Source organism: Xiphophorus maculatus, chromosome 16 (assembly GCF_002775205.1).
Source record: "Xiphophorus maculatus strain JP 163 A chromosome 16, X_maculatus-5.0-male, whole genome shotgun sequence".
Taxonomy (NCBI): domain Eukaryota; kingdom Metazoa; phylum Chordata; class Actinopteri; order Cyprinodontiformes; family Poeciliidae; genus Xiphophorus; species Xiphophorus maculatus.
In genome coordinates, this window is record NC_036458.1 from 3,837,895 (window position 1) to 3,855,803 (window position 17,909).

The window sequence follows — 17,909 nt, forward strand, 5'->3', positions numbered from 1 at the left end:
TGTGGCATTATCTAAAATCACCAGTCAAACGTAATATGATAATTAACAGCTCGGGTAAAGTTGGCCTTCCTGTGTTTACCCTGTAGATTCCAGTACAGAATGGACCAAAACGCATCATCAACCCAGCAGGTGAAAAATATAACAAAAGGTGTAAATTTTTGAAGTAATTCTGAGTTTTTTTGTATCACAAACAGCAATTTTTTTTAGTTAATAGAAAACTTACAACATATTAAGGCCAACATGTTCAACTAATTCTGGATCACTTTATACTTTCTGCCTTTTACACCAAGCAGATTAATTAGTTTTTTTCTTAAACTTTTCAGACTATAAGTCATTAAATGTGGGAAAAATTTTCTTATGCTGGTTTCATTTTTTTTACATCACAGAAAGCCAATATTTTAACAAGGTATATATATATATATATATATATATATATATATATATATATATATATATATATATATATATATATATATATATATATATATATAACATTTACAAGTGTCCACTCTTCAAGAGGACAAACTGTTTATCTGTCTGGAATAAAAATGTCCTCCGTCTTGGTTGCTGGCAGGGAAGGACATCACGTTTGTGGCCAAAGTCGACTCGTCGACGCTGAGCAGGAAGCCCGTCATGAAGTGGCTGAAGGGGAAGTGGCTCGACTTGTCCAGCAAAGCTGGGAAGCACCTGCAGTTCAAGGAGTCGTACGACAGAAACACCAAGGTACTCGGCCATTTTCTCTGTCTCAACCTGTCTACGCGTTGCTCTACAGGCTGTAAACCTGTCAGTGTTGGACGTTTTCCAGCCTTAAAGGGGCAGCGCAGGTTTTTTGGAAGTGGATAAATGGAGGTAAAAAAAACAAAACAATAGCAAACATGAAGAAAAGCTTAAAAATCCCGATTTATTTTGGCTTCAACTTAAAAAAAAAAGAAGAATAATGACATTATTAAATGTGATTATGCAGATTTTTACAAAGCCAGAACCTTGAAGCTGCAGTGACTGTTTGTGCTTCGGTTTTTATGCGTCTCTCCGTCAGATCTACACGTACGAGATGAGCATCATCAAGGTGGTGGACGGAGACGCAGGTGGCTACCGCTGCGAGGTCACCGCCAAAGACAAGTGCGACAGCTGCGCCTTCGAAGTCTCCGTGGCGGGTAGGTCTGCAGACCGACACGTAATCACATCATTGTCATCTTCCATTCAACGCGTCCGCCATGACACCGTAACCGACTGTGTCAGCCAATAACACGCAGAGCGCCGCAGACATTAGAGCCCGTCATCCAGGTCATCAGTTCATTATTCCTGTGGCGTGGCGTAATGAATTAACCTCACTTCCTGTTTCTGTCTGCTGCTTCCAGCCGCGCAGGAGGACCAGCAGGACAACATCTTGGAGGCGTTTAAACGATCGTGAGTGTCGCTCTGTAGCTCGCCGTCTCTCTCTTCCTGTCACGTCTCAAAGCTTCTACTTCCTGTATGTCATCAGGAGTTTCAGCGTCTTTTAACCAGAGTGGGTAGTAACTAGTTACATTTACTCAGTTACGTCTACTTCAGTAACTTTTTTGAAAAAACACAAACCAAAAAAAAAACTTGGTTGCATTTACAGCAGCTAATTGAACTCTACACTGTAAAAACATGAAATCATGAAATAGTTTCCAGTCCAAATATTTTAATACACTTGAAATAAGACAAAACTATCTTACAAGTAACCTTTCAGTCAATAGTAAATCATTATTATTAAAAAAGTTCTAGTTTCACTGGCAGATTATTTCACTTATAACAAAACATTTTCCCGTATTATAACAGAAATAATGAGCTGTTTTTTTGTGTTTAAGTTGTTTTTTTTAGTTCGCATCAGAGGAAGTTTGCATTTTGTTTGTTGAGCTCAGTATCTTCGTCAGAGGCTTACATGTCGTTTCCTTCTGTGGTTCTTGATGCAGCGCCCCCACAGGTGAGGAGGGGAACAGGTTTAGTTTGGATCGTTTGGTGCAGTGTGAAATTGAACCGCAGCAGCTGAAAATGTAACGAATGTTGCAACTTTAGTCCCCATTTGAACCAAAACTGCGGGTGAAAACACCCAGAGTATAAAGTGAAATGATAACATAGTCAGAAAAACAAAAAGACGAGTTGGTTGAGCCTTTGGCTACATTAGCACCGACACCAAACGACGTGTTGTTCTCAGTTAAAATGTTCGCTCCACAGGAAAAGCTTCTTAGCTTATACAATTTACACTTTTGTTGTTTTCTCTCCTCACCTAAAGTTTTCTCAATTCACACCTTAAAGAAGGTAAAAGCAGATCCACTGCAAGGAAAACAGAAATAAACTCAATTTTCTTTTCTCTTAGATATTTTCTAACAGATAAAATATTTATTTACGTAGCACCTTTAAAGATAAAAAAAAATCACAAAGTGCTTCAACAAACAAAATAACAAATACAATTTAGCAAATTTTAAAAAAATAAATAAGAAAAGAAAATATAATAATTTTAAATCATTCAAAAAGCAGGAAGAAGCAAAAGTTTATTAAATACTAATGTTACAAATATTTACTAATTTACTTTATCTAATTTTTACTTTATGTCACAATTCCTACTCTTAATTTATATCTGTACAATTAATTTATTATTATTTAGTCTACATCTACTGCTGCAGCAACATGGATACATTTTTGTACATTTATTTATTTATTTATTTTTTATATGTTTATTAAATATTTTGGTTATTTATACAGAAAAAATAACAATAACTCCTAGAGAACAGAACTTATACAGCACAGATAGAGACAAAATTAAACGATTTATGTAAATTACAGCAATTCATCTATTTTTATGTAAACTTAAAGACATTATTTTGAGAAAGTCCAGAACTCTGGGATTTCCCATTTAGACAATATCTCTGTCTTTAAAACACAATAAATCTCAGAAAATATATTTTTTCACAACTGAATGAAAAAGGTGTCTATAAATACATGTATTTTTTTAAAAAGCGCCTTTGGAGTTAATATTTGTAGATTTTTTTACACCTAATCTGAAGGATTTGGAGCGCTGAGTCGAATCATTTTGGTCATTAGATCGTTTTAGCAAAAATCTTTTTCATCTGAATATGTTTTTAAATGTCAGGGAGGATCTGATTAATTGAAATTGGTTAGATAAGAACGCCTTAATCTGCCTTTTACATTAACATATAAGCAGGAAAACGAGATGGGAAAAAGTCCTGGGGGTATTGAGTCTGCATGGCGATTTCTACAAAGCATCAGCAGGATTTGGTTTTTGTTGTTTTCTAACATCATAGCGAGCCTCGTCCTCGTGTGTTTGAGGTTCATTTAACTCATCTGAGAGCGAGAGAAATCCAAATAACTTCAGAGCCGGCTCCAGTAAGAGCAGATCATCTGAGGACAGCGTTCATCCGGCTGTCCTGAGGGGAGCGAATCCTCCCAGGACAATACCGTCCCCTCTCAGCACGCAGAATAAAAAATAAATAAAAAGTGGTCGACTGAGCGTGAAAATTATGTTAGCCGTGCAACTGCTTTCACAGCGTTTGAAAATATCAACAGAGTTTACGGCTTTTTCCATCATTAAAAGCCTCCATGATGGAAGTGATGTGAAAACAGGTTTTTATTTCAGTAAAAATATCATCGGTGTGACGAGAGCAAATCAAAAACAGAACTGTCCTTGTTCTTGCACTGCAAAAGCACAAAATCTCACCAAGTAATTTTGGTCCAATTTCTAGAGCAAATATTTTAGTAAACTTGAAGTAAGACAAACTAACTTAAAAGTAAATTTTATATGCAGAGGCTTGTTTTAAGTAAATGTTTCCTTAACGTTGATTAAAAAAAAGTTATAGTTTCATTGGCAGATAAATTAATTTACAACATGGGAAAAATGTCATGTTGAGTAACAACTAGTTACATAAAGATACATTTACTAAACTATTTTTTTTTCAGAAAATTTACTTTTAGGAGTATTTTTACTATGCTGTACTTTTTACTTTTACTTCAGTAATTTTACTATAAAGTATTTCTACTGTTACTTTAGTAAAACTTCTGGATTTTCTACCCACTGAATGAAAAACAAACATGTTTTAACCATAAACTCACCAGACACAGACACTCACCTGCAGTTTTTGTTAAAGTTTCATAAATTTTTATTGAAAAAATCTGATTTAGAAACATTTTCTTTTTGCCTGGTTTTATTTTTTGTTACTTATATGAATTATTATCATTTTGGTCCATAAAACAGCAAAATTTCCACAACTTTATAATTTGATCAGTTACTCAGTAGTTGAGTAGATTTTTTACCAAATACTTTTTTACTGTTGCTTAAGTAATTTTCTGGGGGATTACTATTTACTTTTACTTGAGTGAAAATATTTTGAAGTAGAGCTACTCTTACTTGAGTAACATTTCTGGGTTCTCTGTCCACCTCTGTTAAAAATTAGCCATAAAACTGCTACTACAACAAATAATAACTAATAAAAACTAGCAAATCTGTTCTAAAACTAAATAAAGCTAAACTCAAAACTAACAGAATAAAGTCACCATAATAACATTTTTCTTTTTCTCAGAGGAGAGGGAGATGAGGATGCTGGTGAGCTGGACTTCAGCGTTTTGCTTAAGAAACGGTAAGATAAGTAAAAACAATCCACATTTTGACTTTGCCTACATCAGATTGAACTCTCCTTCTGCATTAACGCTGATATTCAGGAAGGAGAAGAAACTGGAGGAACCAAAGGAAGAGGTTGACGTATGGGAAATCCTAAAGGCAGCCAAGCCTTGTGATTACGAGAAGATTGCCTTTCAGTACGGCATCACGGACCTGAGGGGCATGCTGAAGCGGCTGAAGAAGATGAGGGCGGAGTCCAAGAAGAGTGACGGTGAGTCGCAGAGGAGACATTTTATGAGACAAACCCAGAATGTGCACAAGAAATTTGACAGCAGGGAGGAAACTAAAGCTGTTTAATGCAGCCAGCTGTAAATACTGGCAGCGTTTAAAGGCCCCCGGAGGGAGGTTACACAGGTTGGATGACAGGTGGGATGTTTGTTAGCCCGTTACTGCTAAAAGCCGGCTGCCATGGATCATTTGGCCCTTAAAGCTGTACCAGAGCTGCGCTGACATGATACTTTCTCGTTAGCTTTCCTGACGAAGCTGGACCCGGCCTACTCTGTGGAGAAGGGGAAGAAGATCCAGCTCACTGTGGAAGTGGCTGACCCCACGGCCGAAGTGAAATGGCTGAAAAACGGGCAGGAAATCAAACCATCAGCCAAGTAAGCCGCCTGAATGTGTGAGCGATACTGAAGGTTGGTCTCTTAACCAACTTAATATGCTTCCTTAAACAGGTTAGGATAAATCCACGAGCTAAACATGTTCATTAGATTTCTTTTACACAAAATGAATCTTAGATAATGAGATTTTAGTTTGCTCAGTTCAGAATGAGCTGTTTTAGGGCTTCTTATCACTTTAAATCCAAAATTGTACTGGCCACGCACCACAACTCAGCGTTTACGTTCGCACGTAAAAATGGCTGCATACAGATTCGCAATTATACGACTGTACATCTTTGAAAAGCAGAAGTGGAGCCTCCTGCACAACCAAGAAGAATACATCCAGTTGTTTCTGGATGGTAAGTCAACAACAAAACCCTCGTCTTTTCCAGCAGCCATTGTACGGTCAAACCAGCAGTTAAATTTTGAAGGTTTTTCAAAGTACTGGGGTTGTTTTTAGACATAGTAGGCACACGAATGGAAGTATAAAATCAAGGAATATGTTAACTTTTGTATATTAGATCCCCTTTAAAGTTCAATTATTTATTTTTTGAAGATCTACAGCAGCATAAACCAGCTGACCAAACGTGCTGGAGTTCCGCTGGGGTTGCTAGGTAACGGGATGGGCTTCGCTGATTTGTTACATTATATTCCGGAGGTTTTTGAAACTGCTAAACTTTCAAACACCAAAAAACATGAACTTATTGCCGAGAAACGTCTGGATGTTTGTGTTTTTTTTTTAAAGTGCTTGGACTGTTTTTGGAAGCAAAAGAAACCAAAATGGCTGCATAAAAACTGGGAAAATGGGCATTTTGCATAGTAGGTTCCTTTTAAAATCAATACTAGTAATAATAGGCTGAAGTTAAAGCTGCTTACACTCAATCTAGAAAACAAACAGAGTTAATTAAAAATGTTTATTTTGAAGCGATTCGCCCATCTGACTGCTACAGGAAGCAAGTAAACTTAAAATCAAGTCAAATTGATTAAAAACATCCCTTTTCACTGCATGTTTAGCACTCACCAGATGGCGCTCTCACTCAAATTATACTTAAATACAACATTACATGAATGCAAAATTTTTGGTCATTATGACTTTTTTGAATTTAGAGAAATCAGTGCCTACTTTTTACTCCTCAGACATAAAAAAAAAAAGAAGTGATTTTATGTAGTTGTTGAATTGTTACTCTCCTACGAATATATTTAGTATTCACTAAAGTACAATTTACTCCAGTATCTGTTCAGGAAAGTGTGGTCTGAGCTCTGGTTTGTGCGCAGATCGCACTATAAAGTGTTCATTTAAAGTTTTATTGGCGCGGCTTTGACTTTGAGACGAGTCAAACTGTGCATGTATGTGTTGGTTCTTGGCCCGTTTTGCCCGCTGGGCTCCATCAGGCCTGTATCTCCTTCTGCCTCGCTCCTTTCCCCGCCTCCTTCAAAGGCTTCTCTTAGTGTTTTATTGAAGAGGCTACAGCTGTTGCAATTGGTATTTCATCAATGTCTCTCCAGCATCTGCCATTTTGAGGTCGTCATGCTGTTTATAGAAAGGAAGGAAGGAAGGAAGGAAGGAAGCAACTTCCTGTTCTGATTAAGAGGAAACTTTTATTTCACTCTTAAAGTAAGAAAAAGAGGAGGTATTCCCTCCATTAAGCTTGAAATAAATCAAAATGTTGTGATTTTTGATAAACATAATTAGACTCAACCGAAAATACAGTGAAACCCTTAATAATTTTATTATAGTATTATGTGAATTAGAAATATTGATGTAATTCTCAGATTAAAGTCCAAATTCTCAGATTAAAATTTGAATTTTGAGATTAAAGTCAGAATTCTCAGATTGAGTCAGAAGTCTGAATCCTCTAATCTTCTTCTGAACTTTTATGCATTGCACTCAGGTCTGTTTTAATAAGCCACAGATTTAGGCGTCTTAACCTTTGATAAATATATTAATTATTATTCTACAGAAATGGATCAAGAATTTTTTTTTGCTTTCTCTCCAATTCTTATAATAACACCACAGAAATCCTTTCATCTTACAGCAGAGTAAACACTAATCTGGACGTCCAATTTCAGAATTTTTCACTTTACGGCAAAAACCACTCATTACTAGACGTTGGTGTTGTTGGCCGGTAACCATGACGACTCTATCTGGTAAAAGCCTCTTGTAAAATGACGGTGGAGCCTTTTTGATGTAACCTGAATCCATTTGTGTGGGAGGAGCCAGAAAGACTGAGTCACTTTCGCCTCTAAGCCTCTTATTGTGCCTAATTCTGCTGAATTCGTTGACATGTTGTGATTTTTTTTTTTTTTTGCGTTATGGTTTTTCATCTTACGTTTTGCATATTCCAGGTATGTGTTTGAGAATGCGGGCAACAAGCGTACCCTCATTATCAACAAGTGCAACCTGTCTGATGACGCAGCGTACGAGTGCGTGGTCGGCGAGGAGAAAAGCTTCACGGAGCTTTTCGTTAAAGGTAAATTAGTGAGGAAAACAGGAGAGAGAGAGAAATTTCACCTGAGTGAAGTTGGTTCAACAGCTTCTCCAAATCTAACAAAATTGGTGTCACACATTTCTGCTGCATTTGTGCTTTGTTTCTGTTGCATTTGTGCTACATTTGTACTGCACTTGTGCTACGTTTGTGCTGCATTTGTGCTACGTTTGTGCTGCATTTGTGCTACGTTTGCACCACATTTGTGTTACATTTGTGTTTTGTGCACATTTGTGCTAAATTTATGCTACAGTTGTTCTGTGTTCGTGCTAGGTTTGTGCTGTGTTTGTGCAGCAAAACGTTTCATTCATGCCAGTATCATTTTAAAGACATTAATAAATGTTTCAAGGGGTCGAGAAAGGTCAACCAGGCCCCCCTTATTGAAGTCAGACAAAATTGCTGTCAATCAACTCAACTAGGTTTGTGCAGCAAAGATTTCAGTTTGTGCTGCTTTTGCTTTGAAGATATTAATGGATGTTAAAGGTCAAAACGTCAACCATCGCCCCCACATTACACCCAAAGTCTAACAAAATTGGTGTCAAATGTTTGTGCTGTTTTGTGCAGTAGCATTTTTTAATTTGTGCCGCTGTCATTTTAAAGATATTAATAAAAAGAAGTTTCCTGAGGTCATCAGAGGTCATCAGAGGTCAACCACCAACCCTCTCACATTTACAAAATCTAACAAAATTGTTGTCAATCCGTTCAACTACGTTTGTGCAGCAAAAAAAAAACCAGTCTTTTGCTGCTTTTGCTCTGGAAAGTTTTTGATTGATATCACACAAGTGAAAATCATTACTGCACAAACTCTGGTCACCAGTTTTGTTAGATTTGAAGAAGATCTGGGGGCGACTTCCCTCAGGTGAGTTTTCTGCGCCGTTTAAATTTTCTTATTTGAACGCAGAGAATCGCTGTCGGCTCGTTGTGCTTTGTGTGCCTGCGATGTAATCCGTTTATTTCTCTGCTTTCATGTCAGACAGAAACATTGCGGCTCTCTGTTTCGCCTGTCTGCTTAGTCATATTTAATAGCCGCACAGCGAAGGAAATGTTCATGCTTTATTTAAAACCAAGTGTTCTTGTTAGTGAGCTGACATATTTATTAGAACTTGACTGAAGAAACAAATTTTTTACCTTTCTTTATAAATACATTGTTTATCGTGCAGCTCAAAGACACAACTGAACAATCATATTTACACATTTCAAGGTATTAGCATTATTGGATTAGATTTCTTTAAAAGGGAAGAAAGACAGTTTGAATGTATTAATCATGAGAAATAACAGGGTTTATAAATTTATCCGATTAGAAGATGAATGCCTAGATCCCTGGTTTGAGACTGAAGGCTGAAAGTTAAGTAAAAATTACAAAGTCAAGCTCAGATTAATCAACAAAAGAATGATTTGCTAGGCAGCATTTTTTTCATCTCTAATATGATCTTGGAGAAAAAAACGGTTTTATGGATTGGAGGTCTTATTCGTTCATTATATGCCACAAATAAAGTGAACCAGCCAAAAACAGCAGCTCTGTTTATTTTTTTCTTAAATTAAATCATATGTTACAATAGATTTAAATGTGAGATCTCTATTTAAACCATGAACTGGTCTTAAAGGTGCTTTCATGCACATGTGGGCTACACAAAACACTTTTATTACATTTTTTACACAAAACTATTCTTGGGTAATTAGATTTTCTTTATGGCAGTAAAACCAGCTGACTAAAGTCCTGGAACTCTGCCTGGGTTGCTAGGTGACGGACAGAACTCTGCCTGGGTTGCTAGGTGACGGACAGAACTCTGCTTGGGTTGCTAGGTAATGGCAAAGTGCCTGGTTGTGACTTGACAACTGGGAGGTATTTGAAATGGCTCATTTTCCAGACATCATAAAGCATTAATTTATTGCCGAAGTCGTTTTTTTTTTTAAGTGTTTGGGTTGTTTTGTCTTTAGAAGGAGTTGAGACCCAAATGGAAGTTCAAAAGTTCGCAAAAAGTGAATTTTGTATAATGGGTCCCCTTTAAAGACTTCCTCCACCATGTTCTTTAAAACTTGTGAAACACCTGCGGTGAAGCTTGCTCACATTTCTGTGGCTCTGAGACTTTGTGCGCTCGCCAGCCGAGGGAGTAAAGATGTCTGGAGGGGAAACGGAGCAACGACGATGACAAATAGTCGAGGCTAGCGGAGCGTCAAGCGTCACACCCTGTGGTTGCACAATGCGACTCCGGCCGCCTCAGGGGAACCGATCCACCTTCCACCTCTGAAGACGGATGTGTCTGTGGGCTTGGATAAGGACTTTAGCAGCACAATGTGACATTATTCATTTACAAGTGATGGCTTGAATTTCTGGGGTTTACAGTCACAGAGACAAAGAAAAACAGCTTTAAAAAAACAATTACAGCTGAACATATTTTGACGTATTTCTGTTCAAGTTTTATCAAAAAGTTAAATTCCTCCGATAAATATTTTGAGTTTACGACTCTGGGCGTTTCATTTGTCCTCAGAGCCTCCGGTCACCATCACCAAGCTGCTGGACGATGTTCACACTGTGGTGGGGGAGAAGGTGGAGTTCGAAGTGGAAGTGTCGGAGGAAGGAGCCAACGTTAAATGGTGAGCGAACGTCACATTGGTCACAAAGTCCAACATTACAAAACCGTGGGGATTTTAGGCTGAAAAACTGACAAATAAACAAAAACGACTTCAGAAGGGCACCTTTCTGTCCACAGGAAGAAATGTTTAGCCAGTACAGAGCATTTAGTATTTTAACTGGACATAAACTATATTTATTGTATATTTTTAAGGTAGCGATAAGCAGATCTACACCTACAGTTGAGGCAAGACACATTAAAATTAGCTTTTTTTGCTTGCAATTGGCTATATTATGAGACTTATGCAAAACTGTTTTAAAACTGAACTACATTCATTAAAAATCAGCTTCCAGAATAAAATTTTTTGCTTTTTTTCCTACTGAAAAATTAAGCAATTAAATTACATTGAAGCATTTCAAGTTAAATCAAATGTATTATTGTAACTCTTGGATTTATAAGTGAGAGAAAATGTTTATAGTTTGATTCTGATCGAGTTTTTCTCCTCAGGATGAAAGACGGAGTCGAGCTGAACAGAGACACGGCCGGCTCCAAATACAGGTTCAAGAAAGACGGGAAGAGGCACGTTTTGATCATAACCGAAGCCACTAAAGACGACATCGGGACGTACTACGCCTTCACCAACGGCGGAGAGTCCAGTGCCGAGCTGGAGGTCGAAGGTCACAGGAAGACTTGATTTATCCAAACAAACAGGCCAATGTTTGGTATTTATATGCCAAAATGGCCCAAACACGCCGTCTGTAAACTATGACGACGTTTTAGGTAGAAAACATAAAAAAGGAGGAATAAATTTTCACCAAAATGCCTCAAAGCAAGAAACAATGAATGCAGAGAACTTTGAAATGTTGAAAATTTGCTAGAAAAAAATCTGATATTTTGAGATTGATCTCTGAAATATTCTTGAAAAACCCATTTTTTAATTTGAAAAGTCGCAAATATAAAAAAACAAAACTATATTTTTTTTATTCTTGCAAGCAACTATTTGAGTTTGAAAAGTTGAAAATTTGCTTTAAAAAACAGTTTTTTCAGATGGATCTCATCAAATTCGCAAAACAAAAAACTGAATTTTTGACACTTAAAACTCACATTTTCAGTTTTGGGGGGAAAATTTTTGAATTAATCACAAAATGTCTTTTTTTTCCTTTTTTTTTTTTTGACTTTTCAAGCTCAAAAAGTTTTTTTTGATAAATTTCCGAGATCTCAAAATATCCGAGTTTTTTTGGCAAAAATCTTCCTTTTTTGTGTTTTTTTATTCCTAGCATAATAAACATCTCTCTGAGCTCTTATGGAAATAATAATCAGCTGCTATTTAAAGTTTACCAGCTTGAATCTCCCTGGAATTTAATCCGAACATGTTGACGTTTTCCATTCTGACAAGCATGAAAAGGAGTAAATTAGTCATTGCTTATGTGGTAATTAATAAAACTTGGTTAATTCCTTGTATCAGCGGCTCTCAGCATTCGTCAGGCTCATTTTGCTTTCCACCTCTTACTGGTTTCTGCTCCCAGGCGCTCCAGACGAGTCCGCTAATTGATTATGGTGTGAAAATTGCCGTCCGTCCTTCTCTGTTAATTGGGGAGATTACCGGCAGTCCAATCATAGATCTGCGAACATCAACATCTCTGTACCATGAGAATCTGTCGTCTTTGAGGATAAAATAATCAACATTCATCACCAGATTTATCAAAGAATTCACATTTCTGTCTCATCGTTTTGTGATATTGTGAAGCAGACACATGAGTTAGAATATATTTACTAAAATAAGTAACTTCTGAAGTCAGTTTGTTGCACTGGATTTTACTTAGGAGTGTCGTAGCTAAAGGGGCTAAAAAGAACGTTACAGTTTTAAATCTTTCTCACGTTTTTTTCACTTTCAGCCTGATTAAATGAAAAACATCCCTTTAATAGGATTTTCTATTTGTAAGAATTAGGACCAGATGATATGGCTTAAAAATCTAAAATGTTTTCAAATCAGTTCCAATTGTAATCGTTCTTTTGATTACTTTCTTTTCTAAGAAAGTAATTACTTTTATTTCACTTTTTATGTTGTGCGACAGAGTATTGAGGCCAGGCTTAATTTTTATTTAAGTATGAGAATGTAGTCATGATACTAGAAGAAAAAAGATGCAATTTTACCATAAATTATATATTTAAATGACCAAAAAAAGGTTGTTTTAATAAGAAAAAAGGCTCAGTTTCATGGAGTTCTTTCTTTTAAATAGACAATTGTTTCAACGAGTATTTCAAAGTCTTGCTACTGATAATAATTTGATGCTTAAAAATCAAATTATTTATGTTTAGAGATGAAGTATTTCAATTAAGTATTATGTCATCACTTATATATATGTATAAATAGTTTTGGAGTTTTCACAAAATCATGACTTTATTCTCGTCATTTAAAAAAAAAGGATAAATCTTAGCCTGACGCTTGGAGTTGACCTGAATTCAAAGTCCAAATAAATAGAAGCTGTAAAACAAGATGGCCGCCGTTGGTGGGCTGACTTTATTCTGAACTAAGGAAACCCAAGGAGTTCATTGGCTAAAAAAACAAAAAAAACACCATTTCCCCAAAAATTTAATCTCCAGAAATTAATTTACACAAAGCCAATTAATTGCCACGCTGTAGTAACACTGCAGGGTTTTTCTTTTACTAATCTGGCTAAAACCTCATTTTGTCTATGCAGATAAGGAGCTGGAGATTCTGCAGAGCATCGCTGACGTGACGGTGAAATCAGCTGAGCAGGCCGTGTTCAAGTGCGAAGTGTCCGATGAAAACGTGACGGGAAAATGGTTCAAAGATGGCGTTGAGGTTCAGCCCAGCGACCGCATCAAAGTCGCCCACATCGGCAGGTACTCCCAAACGTCACGCAGCAACCTGAGTCTCTGCTTTAATTCAGGGAAACTGCTGTTCGGACCTTTTCTCCCATCAAGCTGCTCTGCAAAAACACAAAAAATTCATTATTAGAAGGTTTTTTACTAGTTTCTAGTTCAAATATTTTAGTACACGACAAAACTAATTTACAAGTTGGAGAAGTGCTAATTCCACCGTGACATTGTTTCAATTATAACATTGGAAAAAATTTCATTTTCTAAGTGAAATAATCTGCTTTTATCAATTATAAGGACTTATTTACTTAAAACAAGCTCCTATTTCTTGCTGAAAAGTTACTTGTAAGTTAGTTTTGTCTTATTTCAAGTGTACTAAGATATTTTTACTAGAAACTAAAGAAAATACTTGGTAAGATTTTGAGTTTTTGAGTCTATTTAGTCATTCAGAGCTTAAAGGGCTTCAATTAGAGCATTTTCACGTGTTAGTGGTCCAATCAAAGTCCAGACCTCCACTTAATTATATAATTACAAAGAAAGCAGCAAAATGTGGTTCCAGTAGTTAGTGTAAAAGCAATTTATACCTTTATGCTAACTACTTTTTGTTTATCACCTATAATCTAACTTTGTGTTTGTATTTGGAGTAACTGTGAAAAAGCTGGAGAAGTATCCAGTATTTCTAAAGTACTGCAAAAACACAAAACCTTACCAAGTACTTTTGGTCTAGTTTCTAGTACAGATCTCTCAATACACTTGAAAAAGGACAAAACTAACTTGCAAGTAACATTTTTCTTAGCAAGAAAACCTGAAAGTTTGGTGAAATTGATGTCAGCGCATATATACTGTATGTGTAAATGAATAATTTGTGGTGTTTAGCATTTAAATTACTCACCCGAGTGATACTTTTGAATCTTCTCAATCTAGTTTCTAGTGTAAATATCTTAATACACTTGTAATAAGACAGAACTAGTCCCTTTGTATTTATTGTATTATTGGCTTAATACAAGCTCCTGTGTGTTGTTGAAAAGTTACTTTAGTTGGTTGAGTCGTATTTCAAGTGTAATAACATACTTGCAATAGAAACTGGACCAAAAACACTGGGTAAAGTTTGTGTTTTTGCAGTGCGAAGAACAGTATGCACTGGCTGCCAAATGGCTTGGCAAACCACTACCAGAGGGGTTTTTTTAGTCGTTTGACCTATTTTTGCAGATAGGCTGCAGTCTGTAAGGCGTTAACCTCTGAAAACACACAATAAAAGCTTCCTCAGATGGAGCATGCACCCCCCAGGGGTCTGGGCTTTCTCACAGCAATCCTTCCTGCTCCATCAAAGCAGGAGATCCATGAGGCGATTGTAATCCCACAAGGTGAAAGCCTCACTTCCTAAGATTGCGTCATCTTTCAGGATAAACACAAGTCATAAAAATATAGATTTTTTTTTGTTTGTTTTGTGACATCTGCCTAATTATCCTCAGGATCCACAAGCTGACGATTGATGACGTTCAGGCTTCAGATGCAGGAGATTACACCTTCGTCCCAGACGGCTACGCTCTTTCTTTGTCTGCCAAACTCAACTTCATAGGTGAGGGTGATACAGAAAAAAAAACATTTTAAACTTTTAAAGATTTTTAAACATACACAGCCCTTCAGCCGTTTTTATTTACAAAGAATAATTTCCTTTTTTCTCAGAGGTCAAGATTGAATATGTTCCCATAGAAGGTAATTCTTCTGTTTTTTATTCAACTATCCAAAGAGTTGCATGACGAAATGTTTTGTAATATTTTATAGACACTTCGGCACGATGCACTGCGAAAACACAAAGTCACACCAAGTACTTTGGTCTACTTTTTAGTGCAAATATCTAAATACACTTAAAGTAAGACAAAATTAACTTGCAATTAACTGTTCAGCAAAATATAGGATATTGTTTCGAGAAAATAATTCCTTAATATTGATCAAAGAAATTGCTGGCAGATTATTACTAGCGGAAAATATTTTTCTCTTGTTACAAGTGACATAATGTGCCAATATTACTACTAGCAATGCACAAGCAAAGCTCCATTTTTACAAAATATGTCTCTTTAAAGCTATTTTTGGGAAAAAATAAAATCAGGTTCTTAATTATAATTAATCATAGCAACAACAATTTTGAGTTAAAAAAAGTGTGAAGCTTAAATTTGCCCCCCAAAAAGGCAATTTTTTCCATAGTCAGATCAGGTGGGAGAGACGGAGAAGCAGGATGAATTACTAAAATTATTTTACTGTTGTAGACAAAACAAAAGGTGAAACATTGTTTTACATGCAGTTATCCACTATTAAAGCAACAACCAACTGTTTTGTAATAAAACATTAAGAATTAAAAGTTAATCAGAACTTTTAATCAGCCATTATCTTCGTAATTTAAATGATTTCCTGGCTCACGTTTTCTCTCTGGATGATCACATGACAGAACCTCCCAAAATCCACCTGAACTTCGGCGGCAGCGGCGACGGGAACGTCATCACGGTGGTGGCTGGAAACAAACTCCGCCTAGATGTTGAGGTCACGGGAGAGCCGACCCCCGTCATCTCCTGGATGAAAGGAGACCAGGTGAGATCAGCAGATTTAAAATTGTTTTTTTATCCCTACCTGGTTATGCACTTGTTTTTATTTTGGGAGATATATTGTTTGTTTACTTGTTTTTGAAGCACAATTGAATCCCAAATAAGCATTTGAGTATTTGAGTTTACACCAAAGGGCTGCAGGACAAACGTCAATGACCTGAAACCTTCATCTAAAAGGCATTGTATGGAGCTCTGGTTGTGCCAAAAATCTTGAGTATATATCTTGGTGATTTAAAAAATATATTAGTTAAAAATGTCTAAATTTGTTGGATTTTTATTTTTTTTTTACAGTGGATTAAAAAAATTACAATTGGAGTCAAATATAGCAATTTATTATTGTTTTTAATATACAATTTGACAAAAGAAATGTAGATACTTCAAAAATGAAAACAACATTTTTAGACATGTTAGCTGTATTTTCAGACTAAAAGTATTGACATGGAGTTTGTAATTGCTGAGAAAAACTAAATTAGATTTGTCTTAGTTATTTTAAGCACATTCTTCATAAACACGTTTAAAGGAGGCAGTTTGTGACAGGTGATTTCTGAGAGCGAGGGACGGGTCCGAGTGGAGACGGAGAAGACCATGAGCAGCTTTGTGATCGACGGGGCAGAGAGAGGCGACGAGGGTCCCTACATCATCAATGTGACCAACCCAGTGGGAGAGGACAAGGCCGAACTCTTCATCAAAGTTGTGGGTCAGTTACGTTTTAGTTCTCCCTTTACATCTTTATTTCTTAGCACCGAAAGGTGGGCTATAGTTTCACGAAATCATTCTTAGATACTCTGGACAGTTCAGAATTTTCACTTTAAATCCAAATAACTCAACATTTACATTGAAAAAGCTGAAAACAGAATATAATTATATAACCGTACATCTCGGAAGAGCAGAAGTAGAGCCTCCTTCACAAATAACAAGAATGCAGCAAGTGGTTTCTGGATGGTGAATCAACAACAAAACACCTGTCTTTTCCAACAGCCATTGTACAGCGCATACTGACATTGAACTCTTTGCAGTAAGTTTCCGTCACTAATGTTTACCAAGAAAGTTCACCAGTGTTATTTTGGCAGCTGCTCACTTTCCACCCTCTGCTGTTGCCGACCTTTAATCAAATGAGCAACATCGACGTTTAATTTCCCTTTGGGATCAATAAAGTATTTTTAAATTGAATGTAGCTGTAAAACCAGCTGTCCAAATGTCCCGGAACTCAGCCTGGGTTGCTGGGTTACGGGCGGAACCCTGCCGGGGTTGCTAGGTAACGGGCTGAGCTCAGCCGGGGTTACTAGATGAAGGGTTAAACACAGAAGATTTTTGTAACAGCTCACTTTCCAGACCCCAAAACCGTTAACTCATTGCCAAAAACCATCTGTCTGTTTTCTTTAGACGTTTGGCCTGCTTTTAGGAGCAGTAGCAACCCAAATGGAAACCCAAAAACCTGTGAATTTTGCAAAGCAGGTCCCCTTTGGCGCTGTGGAAGAAAGTTAAATGACCTCTAATTTCTTTTCTTTTTTTCATCCAAGGACTCATTTTAATCACAGTTTCTCTCTGACTGTAACCTCCAGATATGCCCAACGCTCCCAACAACATCAGGTGCACATCAGTTGGCGAGGACTCTGCCGTCATCACATGGGAGCCTCCCGCGTTTGATGGCGGCGTTCCTGTTAAAGGTAAACGCTGCTGCACGCCTCGTCTGATGTTTTCACATCTGATGTCCTCCCAGGAGAAAACAGCTTCATGATCTAATAGATCTGTTTTCATTTCATCCCAACTACTCTCTGATTTACAGTGGAGAGGAAAATTATTTGCCTCCTGTATGGATTTCTTCAGATTTTTCTTGTAACACTTACAGGCTTCAGATCATCAAACTAATTTAATATAAAGTTCAATTTCGAAATTATGTCATTGTTTACTGTTGCTTGAGTAAAATTTCTGAATAGCCCATCCAATACAAGTAACTTTAACAAACATTTTAACCAAAAATATATGAAACATGGATGCACAAGTGGAATTGATGTTAAAGTGAGACCTCCTGTTCATACACCAGCTTTGCTGTTTTGTTATTTTCTATCTGCTGAACTTAGTTACAGTATTTACTGTCATTACCTTGTTCTAATTTACATATTACTGTAAATATTGATTTTATGTCAAGT

General features: G+C 36.7%; 1 protein-coding gene across 3 annotated transcripts in view; it reads left to right on the top strand.

Annotated features, from left to right (window-relative positions):
• The window catches only part of mybpc2 (myosin binding protein C, fast type), a 67,216-nt gene that overhangs the window by 33,397 nt on the left and 15,910 nt on the right, over nucleotides 1-17,909 (top strand). For all 3 annotated transcript variants that reach the window (XM_023349681.1, XM_023349682.1, XM_023349683.1), the window contains 15 exons: nucleotides 575-723; nucleotides 1,037-1,154; nucleotides 1,359-1,407; nucleotides 4,560-4,616; nucleotides 4,699-4,868; nucleotides 5,127-5,259; nucleotides 7,603-7,727; nucleotides 10,232-10,337; nucleotides 10,823-10,992; nucleotides 13,018-13,183; nucleotides 14,632-14,738; nucleotides 14,846-14,875; nucleotides 15,606-15,745; nucleotides 16,297-16,456; nucleotides 17,322-17,426. In XM_023349681.1, the coding sequence (XP_023205449.1) occupies nucleotides 575-723; nucleotides 1,037-1,154; nucleotides 1,359-1,407; nucleotides 4,560-4,616; nucleotides 4,699-4,868; nucleotides 5,127-5,259; nucleotides 7,603-7,727; nucleotides 10,232-10,337; nucleotides 10,823-10,992; nucleotides 13,018-13,183; nucleotides 14,632-14,738; nucleotides 14,846-14,875; nucleotides 15,606-15,745; nucleotides 16,297-16,456; nucleotides 17,322-17,426 (1,785 nt within the window). The remainder of the gene's footprint in view (nucleotides 1-574; nucleotides 724-1,036; nucleotides 1,155-1,358; nucleotides 1,408-4,559; nucleotides 4,617-4,698; nucleotides 4,869-5,126; nucleotides 5,260-7,602; nucleotides 7,728-10,231; nucleotides 10,338-10,822; nucleotides 10,993-13,017; nucleotides 13,184-14,631; nucleotides 14,739-14,845; nucleotides 14,876-15,605; nucleotides 15,746-16,296; nucleotides 16,457-17,321; nucleotides 17,427-17,909) is intronic.